The 13010-nt window shown below is 43.9% G+C and overlaps 1 protein-coding gene across 2 annotated transcripts; it reads left to right on the top strand.

Annotated features, from left to right (window-relative positions):
• Positions 1-1641: 1641 nt before the first annotated feature.
• Positions 1642-12059, top strand: LOC124858442 (outer dynein arm-docking complex subunit 2-like). 2 transcript variants are annotated; one of them, XM_047350481.1, is made up of 4 exons: positions 1642-1794; positions 5277-5465; positions 5649-5870; positions 11787-12059. In XM_047350481.1, exons 1-4 carry the CDS (start codon positions 1657-1659, stop codon positions 11892-11894), a joined length of 657 nt encoding a protein of 218 aa, XP_047206437.1. In that variant the 5' UTR covers positions 1642-1656; the 3' UTR covers positions 11895-12059. The 2 variants fall into 2 exon arrangements, with proteins under 2 accessions (XP_047206437.1, XP_047206438.1); XM_047350482.1 differs by lacking the exon at positions 11787-12059 and adding an exon at positions 6616-6827.
• Positions 12060-13010: the final 951 nt, after the last annotated feature.

The raw sequence follows: 13010 nt of genomic DNA, 5'->3' as shown, positions 1-13010 counted from the left end.
CAGACTATCGTGCCTAAAGCCCTGCCCCGTCCAACACTCCATGGTGGGAAAACCCAGAGAATCAGAGTCCAGAGCGGCGGCTTTCTCTCTTCATTTAACCTCAGCCTGTTTGGCTGCACAGCATTGTGGAGCTTCCATCTGTGCCTCATGGTTTTTACAACCCTGTTACAGACTATAAGAGCTTCTTCATCAGCACTGGGCAGAAATATGACTAAACCTGTGAGTTTCTAGTGTTAGTTAGCTGCTGCTGCTGTGGGATGACTCTGTTACATTTGTGTGGAAAGAAACAAACCCTGGGGCTGTATAAAAATGAAGCATGTTTAAATAAAGCTGGTGACTGTGGTAAACTTCACACATGCAGAGACGTCTATTACAGCAGTTCATCTTGTTCTTTATGTTCTCTCACAGTCTCCATTTTTGCAGCAGGCCTTCCAGTCTGTCAGCCTCCATCTGTAAACAGAGTTCTTATTCAAACGGTCTTTCTCTGGATGTTTGGTCCGATGGCTTGTTTCCACACATGTTGAGTAGTTTGCAGAGCAATTAGCAGAACTCACATTAGATTTTTATTCCAACCCAGAACTGACAGAAATGTTTGTTAGATTATCAGTGTTAGATGATATATTGCTACCTAACAAGGTTTCTTCTCTCTGGTCCCACCTTGAGGAGGTCAGCACAGTGATTCTCATCATCACCATCATCCTGAATCAGGTCATCCAGAACTCCTGAGAACCTGATGATCACTTTCCAGTTTTCCATCAGATCCTCACATGTTTTTCATTCTCCACCAGTAGGCAGTATGCGGTTAATGACATCACACTTCCTCCAATGAATCCTGTGGAAGTACAAGAGTGAACCTGGGTTTTTACTGCCTCCAAGGTTTGTGGTCTCTCCTCTAATCCATCACTGTCAGCTGCAGCTTCACCGCTGATCTGTTTCATAGCTGCACCCTGGGAAGATGGAGCTGTTTGGGAGGATGATGTGAAGCTTCACGTTTGTTTTTGGTCCTGGATTGAAGAGGCCCTGCAGACTGGAATCTGATGTTATGATCCCTCTAGACTGATTTATGTGCAGAAGGAAGACAGATGGAGAAGAGGCCGTCCCTGATGAGCGTCCGCTCGTTGCAGTCGCTGACATACTGTGATTAGGGAGTGTTTAGGTCATTATGACAGCGTTCAGTGTGGGCCTTGTTGGTGGAAGCACACATGAGGAACAGGTCACATGTTATTTATAGCAGACAACAGATGCATTGTGGTGTAGTTCTTTGACTTCTCAGAGGCTGACGTCACTCAGAAATATAGAGCGACCCGTCTCTGGTTCTGTTGAATTTGGAAAGGAATCGTCATTTTAGCACAAACATGAAGTTTAAGTTTGTCTCAGCATCTATTTATAAATCCATGAAGCTCTAGATCTAGATGTGTGTGAGTTAACCTCTGACCCGAGCTCTGCTGAGATCTCTCTGGAGAATGATCTGAGTGAGTAGAGAGTGGGTGGGCTTCAGAACCTGAACGGACCTGAGTGGGACTGAAGACAGGTTGGAATAAAAAGAGCTGGAATCAGCTGCTGCTTCCATCCTGTTTAGTTGTAGTTGTTGTTAAATCTGCTGCTGGCCGGCCTGATGAAGCCAAATATTACACTTTGATCTAATTCTACAATGAAATGATTCTCTGTGTTTCCATCAGAATCATTGACCAGCTTGATGGAGTCCGCCTGGTGTGGTCACTGCTAAAGAACCCCAGTGCAGAAGTTCAGTCTAGTGCTGCATGGGCCCTTTGTCCGTGCATTGAGAATGCTAAGGTACCGTAAAGTCCAGTTTTTCTGTCTCTGGAGACATAAAGTCCATCATTCTTCCTCATCTATGCAGAATGTTTGCCTCTTAAACACCTCTACTGCACACAGGTTATCTATGAATCACAAAGTTCTGTTGAGTTTGTGTTGTTTCACAATAAAGGGTTATCTCAGTCACAAGGCAGAAGTCAGCTTATATCACCATGCTTGTCTCCAAAGCTCCGCCTTTAACCTGCTGCTGCTGCTGCTGGGAGGTTAGCAGGGGCAGAGCTGTATCAGTGGAGGCTTACATGAACCTTGGTCTAATATGAAGCAGAGAAGCCTCCTTGGCACACTGGGACTGGTGAAGTGAGGAACAGACTGGGAGAAAGACTGAGTAATATCCTGTAGAGTGACGTCTGATTTCCTCAAATCTTCCCTCTGCATGCTGCGAGTTCCAGAGAGACACGGTTCATGCTGAGAGCACGGCGGACCATGCAGCTTCTGTGAAGCCACTTCTCTAATAAAAACTCCATGATACTGGAACCACTACAGGACCAGAAATACTGCTAACAGAATTCTGGCTGACTATGTTTACTTGAACATTAGGAGCTTCTGTTGGTCTAAGTTTGACAGATTTTCTTTCATGAAAACACAGGATCTTACCTGCATTTAGTAGCACTGAGGTCTGAGAAATCCCCATAACCGACATTAAAGTGCCTGTGACACCGAATTTTCATGATAAATCCAATTACATTTATGGAAAGGAGACATTGATACAATATTTTAAAAAGTAAATTCATGCCACTGAAATGATGGTTGTTGAGAAATATGGTCATAAATTTCACTAAAAAGGCATTTCCAGACTACTGTGATTGTGTTTTGTTCTTTTATGAAGTCAGAGTGGAACCCAGCATGTAAACTGACTGATGCTACAATGGTCAACAACACAGACAGCAGCGAAGAATCAGATGTTTCTGTAGATATATTTCAGTCACTGTCACAGGGAGACGCAGCAGAGTCAGGAGAAGAAAATCTAATACAGTATAAATCCAGAGTTACAGGTGTGTGTGTATATATATATATACACACACACCTGTAACTCTGGATTTATACTGTATGCCGAGAAGACTTCCGATCAAACCTGGCTGTGCTTGGTGTGACCAGCCCATCTGTCCCTCCTCAGTTTTCCAGCTCTGATCCAGGCAGCTCTGATCCTCTTCGCTGCAGGAAAGTATTGCCGACTGACAGCTGCTGTCGTAGTATTGCTGCTACCACCAGCAATGCACCGTTTCACCATATTAACGCTGTTTTTAACGCAACTTTGCTTCTACCTGAACCGTTTATCATTGACGCTCATACAATGAATGACCGGAGACTCACCCTCTGACATCACTTCCTGGTGACTTTGGACTTGCAGAATTTAACAACAAAATATGCCTATTTTGTCACACAATTATCTTTAATCACGTCTTTAATGCTAATATGATGTCAATTGCTGTCCAGTTTCTTAAATATTAAGATATTTCCTTTCAATATCTGCATTAGAGTGAAAAGCGTGCCACAGGCACTTTAACTAACATTGCATGAGGACATCACTGCATGTAATAATATATCTGAATGTCTAGAATGTAAAAGCCAGACTATTTGCTGTAGCATCATTTGTGAGACATTAGCTCAGTTTACATGGAGCCGTTTTAGTTAATCAAAAGTCAAACCATAAAAGACTTTAATCAGAACCGACTGATCCAATCCTGCTCAGTCAGAATATATTTATAATCATGGACACATTAGCAGGTCTTTTACCGTTTTCAACAACAAATGTAACGTTATTTGTTTGGTCATCTGCCTCCCAGCTCTGAGAGATCTTCATGAACACGGTTTCTGGGTCGGGGCAGTGCTGAATAGAGCTGAACCTGACCCGGCTGCACGGGTGCAGTCTTTGTTAAGATAAAAACCCAAATGTTTGAGTTAGCAGATCCATAGTGGATTTATGAAAGAGCTGCGGCATAAATGCATCTGCTGGATGCTCCATGCAGTACTGTTGCTCCTCTACAGACACAGACCTATGCAGGATCTACACTGACTGTCTACAGGTTATTAACTGGAACTGATTTCATTCAGTAAAATGACCAGAAATACAGAGTAGTAGATCCCTCCAATCAAATAAACAGAGCCCTTTCAGTTCCACATGATGAGGTCTGTCTTTAATGCTCCTGGTTGCAGAAGCACATTTAGATGGTTGGTTGATTTTCCTTTACATGTGAGCTGTGGAAGTCCTAGAAGTCTGATTGGTCCAGAGAAGATCCACAGAGTGTGCTTCTGCCCTTCTGAGCTCAGCTTTCTCCTTTCAGCTTAACATCAAACACAGCAGATAATGTGTTTTCTATTTCATTTAATCCTGAGTAAGAGGAGAGGAGCGAGAGGTTAGCAACAAAGGTCTCTCCATGTGCAGCCTCATAATGCAGCAGCCTTAGGAACCGGGGTCCATCCGGGCCATGAAAGGGATTCTGGGTAGTCTGTAGCAGCTGGTGGCTTGAGAGAGCTTCCTCTGTCACAGGGACTCCCAGCCAGCCATCATCAGTATTCCCGAGGAAAAGCTTCCTGTGTTTCGGGGGGTCCGCCTGTGGCCCTGGCAGCCCCCTCACTAGCCTGCACTGTGCACACGCCTCGTCCTCTGGCACGGCATCACAGGGCCCATACACTGCACCGGGGCCCGGTCTGGGCTCTGAGCTCCCTGTTGGAGAGGAGAACAGTAAAGTACATCCAGTTCTCCCACAGGACCTGTGGAGCCAACCTGGAAATCAGCTTCTGCTTTTTATCTTTGCTGAATTTCATCAAATTCTTTGATTTATAGAAAAATGCAGAAAATCCTTTGATTTCATTGGTCTGCAGCACTGAAACATGTATCAGCTCCTGACATGTAGACCATGTTGAAACAGACTCGGCTGCAGCGGGCTTTGTGATTTACATCCAGTTATCCATAACTGTTGCTTTTAAAGACATTTCAGCTGTATCTTCAAAGCCCAGAACATTACAGACTGGGCCACCTTGAGGTGTTCTTCTGTGGCAGCGATCTGGTGAGTTGGGACTTTAAACAGCAGCCTGATGTTCCAAGCTGTGCTGAAGCCAGTGTCTCTGCCAGCTCTTCCTCTGTGGTTCTCTCCGTTTGGTAGAAATCTCACCACAACTGGATCAGAGTGCTGCGGTACCGCCTGGTACCAGGAACTCAAAGCGTTCTGACTGTGGAAGAAAGTTTAACATGACCCATTAAAGCTCTAAATCCTCTGTTTCAGAATCATTAGGACAAGTTAGGATGCAGGAAGGAAAGCTCAACAAACGGATCAAACTGCTGGATCGGGTTGGACTGATCACAGTTCTTCATCCAGACTTTTAAATGTGTTCAACTTTACCTGCCTTCCTCTCCTGTTTCCTCATTACTGTCCCTCCTCTGCATCGTCTCCTGTGTTGATTTTCACTGAGCAGCAGCTAATCAGTGACTCTGACTGTAGGATGCAAGGGAAATGGTCCTCTTCCTGATTGGTGGACTGGAACTGATCGTTAATTTACTGAAGTCAACAAACAACGAGGTTCTGACGAGCATTGGTGCTGTCGTCTCCAAACTAGCCAAAGACAAGGAGATCCTGGGGGTCCTCACTGACCTCGGGGTTGTCCCCCTGCTGGCCGAGCTGACTAACACAGTAAGAACACGTTGCTACTGAAACAGACCAGCTTCGACTACCTGAACACTAAGGTTCTGTCTGGTTTACAGTAATGGTGTTTATGCTGAAGGCTAGTTGTATTTTCCTTATAGTTTCTTCAGAAATCAGCTGATCAGGATAATATTGATGGTAAAGAACTTGTTCCTGTTCTCCTCTCTGCAGACTGATAACAGGCTTCGCTGCAACCTGGCCGAGGCCATCGGCCACTGCTGCATGTGGAGCACCAACAGGGCGTCCTTTGGTGAATTTGGAGCCATCGGCCACTTGGTGCGTTACCTGAAGTTGAAGGACAGGTCAGTCCTCCTGAGCACAGCCATGGCCCTGTACCAACTGTCCAAAGAGCCCAACAACATCATCACCATGCATGAGGAAGGAGTCGTTCAGGTCAGCTGAACTTCCTTTATGACTGGATATCTGCGTCCTCATTAAGTCCTGATTGGTTGCTCATTCCCACAGTTTTTAGGTCTATTTCACACCTTTGAGGCTAATTTTACCATAACTGCTTGGAGGAAAATGTGCTTTGGTCTCCTGCCACCCTTGTTTTAGTGATGTGTGAAAAACAGAGTAATCAACGTTGGGACTATTTTCAGAGCCTTTGACCAACGGAGCAAAAACAAAGTTGCTTTTATTCAGCGCTGGAAACATGACTCCACTTTCTAGGCATCATGGGAAGTGAGAAAAGCAAACAGCTCAGTGTGTGCAAAGTGCCAATCCTACACTGGACCCTAGATGCCATCGCAGCACGGGTCAAAGGGCTGTAGCTGGGGGGAACCGTTGCTAAGGGCTATTCCTGGACTTCAGGGCAGAATGCAGCAGCAATATACTTCAGACCAGAGACTGATGGGGAACCTGCTCAGAGCCGAAACCCAACTATGGTTCTGTTTCTGATCCTGGAGATTTTTCTTCACAGTTGGGTTCCATCCAGCAGCTTTTTCATCGAGGCCGTCGTGTCTTCCAAAAAGAGCTAGCTCTGTATTTTCATGCTCAGCTCCACAGACTCTCTGTTTCTGTCTCTCAGTAAAACAGATTCAATGTTAAGATGATGCTGTGACTGAAGTCTTGTTATGAAGGATCAAATGTTCATGTTTCAGCCTTTTGGGAAAACCTTACTGTCTTATCCTTTAATTAGATCACTAATTGACTCACTAAAAGACTGGATCGCCTCGTGTCTCACTGCAGCTGGATGTCAGAACATGGTCTCAGAACATGATCACCATGTTGTTCTATACAGTTTCTAAAGAGTGAGTGCCGCCCCAGTACAGGTAACTGGGTTCGACCCAGTCCCTGAAGATACACAGGAGACAGAAAGCATCAAAAAGAATAAATTTTACTTTAGAAACCCGTCTTAATGTTTTTATTCTGCTTTGATCAAAGATAACTTTTATTCTCATTATTTTGTCTGTAGGAAACAGAAAATGAATCTTTTACGTTTCTTATAAAGCATCTCTTCTTCTTTTGATTTTCTTCTTCTTCTTCTTCTGTTGGATAAATAATGAAAACAAACAGAAATGATGGAGCTGCTTCTCACAGAGGAAGTAAAGTCCAACCAAAACCCCTGGGAGATAAATCATCCTCTGGGTTTGATCTGACGTCCACTCTCAGTATCTCACACTTTTTTCTGATGAGCCTCGTTTTGTGTCGTGTTTTAAATCAAGCTGCCGTCCTCCTGGGCTTCATGTTGCCTCCAAAGCTCTGGGGAATGTTTGCTGGAGCCATAAATCCATTCAGATGGCTTCGGACAGCTGTTTGTGTTAAAGAGTCTCTTTCATAAGCAAAGCTTTGTGACGGAAATTGCTGAAAATTACAAAATGCGAAGGGTAATTATTGGTTATTTTCAGCAGAACGTATTCCAAAGTGAAGCTTTTGCCAGGTCCTGTTGTGGATTTTAGGCTTTTATTAATTTAAATGAGAAAAACGTTTACTCTTTAGTTGCTCTGAGGTCACTTCTCACCCTGGCACGGTGTGTTTTCATTCGGTTCTTCTCTCCCATGTTTTGTTCTTCAGGAAAGTCGCTAAAAAGAGCTAAAAGTGGAACCAGGAGTAACTGGAAGTTCAGCCTCACAGGTTTCCTTTTAGTTTGTAGAAAAGCTGATTTCAGCTTGTGGCTGTGCTGAGCAGATGATACAGGAACTGTGGCTGCAGCTTTGTTTGGACTGCCAGGATTTAGATTCACAGAGGAACACGTTTCAGAACCTTTGACTGAAGCTTCTGTCCCTCATGTTGTTCAGCCTGAAACTTTCCTCTAAAACTCTGATTTCCAAGCTGCCTCCTTTTCCTCTTTGGAGACCCAGAAAAAGCAGCTCAGCAATCTGTGGCTCTCTGGAGGCTGCAGGGTGTAAGAATTATGATTATTGATTAATTAATATTTATCAATAAGTATAATTTAAAATCATAATTTGAAATAGATTAATTTCTTAACCAGAAATCATTATTTAGGAATCGTAATCCTCTGTTGTTGTAATTATGGCTCAAGGCTCTTGATAATTACAATTATGAAGTTCTCAGTAATAATTGACTATTACCAGATGTCACTGTTTAATCAACTGCTTCACCGAAGGTGGAGGAACTTTGACCTTACTTTGACAGACAAATCACTCTTGCTCAAAATAAATACAAACGCTTTCTCTTTATCTACGTGAAATATTTATTAAATCAACAGCCCTGATACACCTCGCTAATCTGATTCAATAATCTTCACCTAATCAAGCAAGCAAATGTTCTACACAAAATGGGTAAAATAATTAACTAAACAAGATAAAACAACATTGAATGTGTATGAAAGTCAAACCAGCAGTTATGGCAAAAACAAGAGAAAATATGGTACTGGGTGAAGCTTTGGGAGCGGCCTCCACCAGACTGCAGTCATAAAACCCCCAAAGTTGGAGCTCAGTGAAACACGAAGGGTCATAAAACTTTTAGGCGGCAACCTTTGGAAAAACACGAAGAGTGAAGACAATGAAACAGTGAGTTTTCCACCATGAGGTTCTAGCAGTCCAACTTTAAGTTCACCTGAGTCTGCGCTCAGGTGTTCAAACACAGTGAGACACACACAGCTTCAAAGCGCGGCGGCTTCAGAATCCAACAGCAATCAAAGTTTTAATAAGATGTTGCATGCACATACAACTTAGAACACATTGGACTATAAGTGGCGATTCTAAATCGCTCTAAAATCCTACTCTATCCTGCCCAAGATATTTCTAATAGAAATAAAACAAAACGGGATTACTTGGTGTCGTCTTCTCTGGAGCAGAGGGAGAGGGGGGAGTTAGTTACGCGTCCGTAACAAACTGCAAAGAGAGACGTGCTTATCTTAGCCTAGCTTTGCTCTTCAGGAGATCTTATTTGGTCCCGTCTGAATAACACGCTACAAGGCTGGCAAATAAACCGACCCTGGCACTTCTCAGGCGTCCTGGTTTTCACTGAAGAGGCTTGTTTAAAGAGCTGCATGTTTTCTGGAGCTGCTGGATGGAAAGTTGCTGCTGGAGCTCTGATGAATGGGATCTAAAATTCTGTAAAATGTGTCATAAATAATTTTCATCTGGAGTTTATTAAGAGGAGCTGACATGTTGGCCTGGTGCACGCCTTCCTCCCCAAACTGATGTGATTATAATCAGGAAGCAGGGTGTTAGTTTCTCAGTTTGAACTGGACTCTTGCTCTCCATCTTCCATCTGTTTTCCTGTCTCTGTTTATCTTTGTGCTGAAATTCCTGGGAATGTCTTCTCTCTGCCCCTCAGGCTGCTTGTTATCCTCATTAATGTGGACAGTTCATGTAACATATACAGGTCCTTCTCAAAATATTAGCATATTGTGATAAAGTTTTGTTGCTTTTATCAGTCAGTCAGTCATTTTCTACCACTTATTCCATAGTGGGTCACGGGGGAGCTGGTGCCTATCTCCAGCAGTCTATGGGCAAGAGGCAGCCTGTGATGGACTGGCGACCTATCCAGGGTGTACCCTGCCTCTTGCCCATAGACTGCTGGAGATAGGCACCAGCTCCCCCGTGACCCACTATGGAATAAGCGGTAGAAAATGACTGACTGACTGTGATAAAGTTCATTATTTTCCATAATGTCATGATGAAAATGTAACATTCATATATTTTAGATTCATTGCACACTAACTGAAATATTTCAGGTCTTTTATTGTCTTAATACGGATGATTTTAGCATACAGCTCATGAAAACCCAAAATTCCTATCTCACAAAATTAGCATATCATTAAAAGGGTCTCTAAACGAGCTATGAACCTAATCATCTGAATCAACGAGTTAACTCTAAACACCTGCAAAAGATTCCTGAGGCCTTTAAAACTCCCAGCCTGGTTCATCACTCAAAACCCCAATCATGGGTAAGACTGCCGACCTGACTGCTGTCCAGAAGGCCACTATTGACACCCTCAAGCAAGAGGGTAAGACACAGAAAGACATTTCTGAACGAATAGGCTGTTCCCAGAGTGCTGTATCAAGGCACCTCAGTGGGAAGTCTGTCGGAAGGAAAAAGTGTGGCAGAAAACGCTGCACAACGAGAAGAGATGACCGGACCCTGAGGAAGATTGTGGAGAAGGGCCGATTCCAGACCTCGGGGGACCTGCGGAAGCAGTGGACTGAGTCTGGAGTAGAAACATCCAGAGCCACCGTGCACAGGCGTGTGCAGGAAATGGGCTACAGGTGCCGCATTCCCCAGGTCAAGCCACTTTTGAACCAGAAACAGCGGCAGAAGCGCCTGACCTGGGCTACAGAGAAGCAGCAATGGACTGTTGCTCAGTGGTCCAAAGTACTTTTTTCGGATGAAAGCAAATTCTGCATGTTATTCGGAAATCAAGGTGCCAGAGTCTGGAGGAAGACTGGGGAGAAGGAAATGCCAAAATGCCAGAAGTCCAGTGTCAAGTACCCACAGTCAGTGATGGTCTGGGGTGCCGTGTCAGCTGCTGGTGTTGGTCCACTGTGTTTTATCAAGGGCAGGGTCAATGCAGCTAGCTATCAGATTTTGGAGCACTTCATGCTTCCATCTGCTGAAAAGCTTTATGGAGATGAAGATTTCATTTTTCAGCACGACCTGGCACCTGCTCACAGTGCCAAAACCACTGGTAAATGGTTTACTGACCATGGTATCACTGTGCTCAATTGGCCTGCCAACTCTCCTGACCTGAACCCCATAGAGAATATGTGGGATATTGTGAAGAGATCGTTGAGAGACTCAAGACTCAACACTCTGGATGAGCTAAAGGCCGCTATCGAAGCATCCTGGGCCTCCATAAGACCTCAGCAGTGCCACAGGCTGATTGCCTCCATGCCACGCCGCATTGAAGCAGTCATTTCTGCAAAAGGATTCCTAACCAAGTATTGAGTGCATAACTGTACATGATTATTTGAAGGTTGACGTTTTTTGTATTAAAAACACTTTTCTTTTATTGGTCGGATGAAATATGCTAATTTTGTGAGATAGGAATTTTGGGTTTTCATGAGCTGTATGCCAAAATCATCCATATTAAGACAATAAAAGACCTGAAATATTTCAGTTAGTGTGCAATGAATCTAAAATATATGAATGTTAAATTTTCATCATGACATTATGGAAAATAATGAACTTTATCACAATATGCCAATATTTTGAGAAGGACCTGTAGAAAAGCTGATCAGCTGGTGGAGATCAGGCAAACATGCAGCAAACATGATGGAAACTAACCTTTAGGCTGGAAGAGACAGGAAGAGAAGCTGCAGCGACTCAGTGGAGCTTCATTTAGTCTGGGTCTCTCTGCTTCCTCTACATCCTTCACAGCTCTTTGAACCAAATGTTCAGTTTTATTTCATCAGAAAATAAACTTCCAAAGTTGGAGATTTCTGCTAAGCCCAAAGCTCCAGTTCTGCAATAAGATCTAACCGGATCCGTTCCTCAAGCCACTAACAGTCGGATAGAGTTTGACCTTTGGAGCCTAGAAGCTGTGGAGTTCTGTGGTTCATGCTCCTGGTTTTAATGTCCAGCTGCTCTGCACCACCTTCATCTGATCACACCTGCAGAGGCATGTATGCAGGCAGCTGTAAGCCCTCTGCTGAGGCAAGCATTGGAGATGGGGCACACACACACACACACACACACACACTGAGGACCAGAACAGACTAGGACTGTCCCCTTACGGTCTCTGTGTATCAGTGCTGCCCCCCCTGGTTGTTGGCAGCAGTGAGAAGATGACACTAAATGTTCTCAAACATGTTTATTTATTTATGATGGATTTCTTTTCATCGTTGACTTTGTCCACCAGGTTTCTCCTGCTAGTAACGTCTGTCCTTTCCACTCCCACAGCCACTGATCCACCTCACAGCCTCTGATGACACCAAACTCCAGGAGTTTGCTGCTGGATGTGTTCGAAACATCCGTCTCCTGGCCCTGGCCAATCAGAGGACAGCTTGATTAAATGAGACCCACTGATCTCAGCAGAAACCTTGGAAATCCCCCAGAGACTGTAGGAAAGGTATCAGCAGAACCTGTTGTTTCCAGATACTCCAAACATCAGGAACCAGAGATTTAACAAGAAGAAGGTGGAAATGATACCGAATAAAAAATAAATAAAATGAATGACCTTCTGAAAGAATCATTTTGGAATCTAAAGAAAACAACATTATTGTCATGTGTCCCTTATTAAACTAACTACAGACTAAAAATGTTTCATCTGTCAACAAAGTGACACCATGTAGAGAAGAGGTGTCCAAAGTGCGGTCCCGGGGGCCATTTGCGGCCCTAGGAACGGTTTCGGGCGGCCCTTGATCACAATTCAACAATTCAGCTCAGACGGCTGATGCAGATACACATTTAAAACAATGTTAGGAGACAGTTCTTTCTGATGGGAGGCCTTTCAGAAAAAATACAAATTAAAATCTTAAAATGGAAAATGTAACGTCCAACATAAAGTATTCATGTTTTATCATCCATTATTTTGCTTTTAATTTAAGAGTAAATAGAAATAGAAACATCCAGTGACTTCTTCTAAAAAGCAGACTTGGGCCCATTTGTTAAACTTGGTGAAATAAATCAGTAGTGATCCACAAACTCTTCTTGTTCTTGTGGTCATTGGGTGAGAGGCGGGGTGAACCCTGGACAGGTCGCCAGTCCATCACAGGACAACAGCCATGCACGGCCACACTCATACCTAGAGACAATTTGGAGAGACCAGTTAACCTAAGAGTCAGGATTTTAGACTGGGAGGAAGCCGGAGTACCCCCACCACCACCTCCCGAATTTGAACTTGACACTTTTGTTCCCCTGATGTTGAGCTAAAATGTGAAGTTAACCTGGAAACGAGGCAAAGTTATCCTGACTTTCAGTGAACGTCTCCACCTCACGCAGAAGTGGATTGTGTCCCATCAGTCTGTCCTGTGACTGCTTAAGACCCTGTGGTACTGACAGTGATATATGACACCACACTGCCATACATAGAGTGGTCCAGTAGCTCAGGTTCTGTTTGCTATCAGGCAGGGAGGATGAATTATGGAATAAACACCAGCCAATCAGAGGAAAGCAGATAAAAGA

The sequence above is a fragment of the Girardinichthys multiradiatus genome, chromosome 21 (assembly GCF_021462225.1).
Source record: "Girardinichthys multiradiatus isolate DD_20200921_A chromosome 21, DD_fGirMul_XY1, whole genome shotgun sequence".
Classification (NCBI taxonomy): domain Eukaryota; kingdom Metazoa; phylum Chordata; class Actinopteri; order Cyprinodontiformes; family Goodeidae; genus Girardinichthys; species Girardinichthys multiradiatus.
The sequence above is the reverse complement of the archived record's forward strand: the minus strand, read 5'-3'. Positions and strand labels throughout refer to the sequence as shown.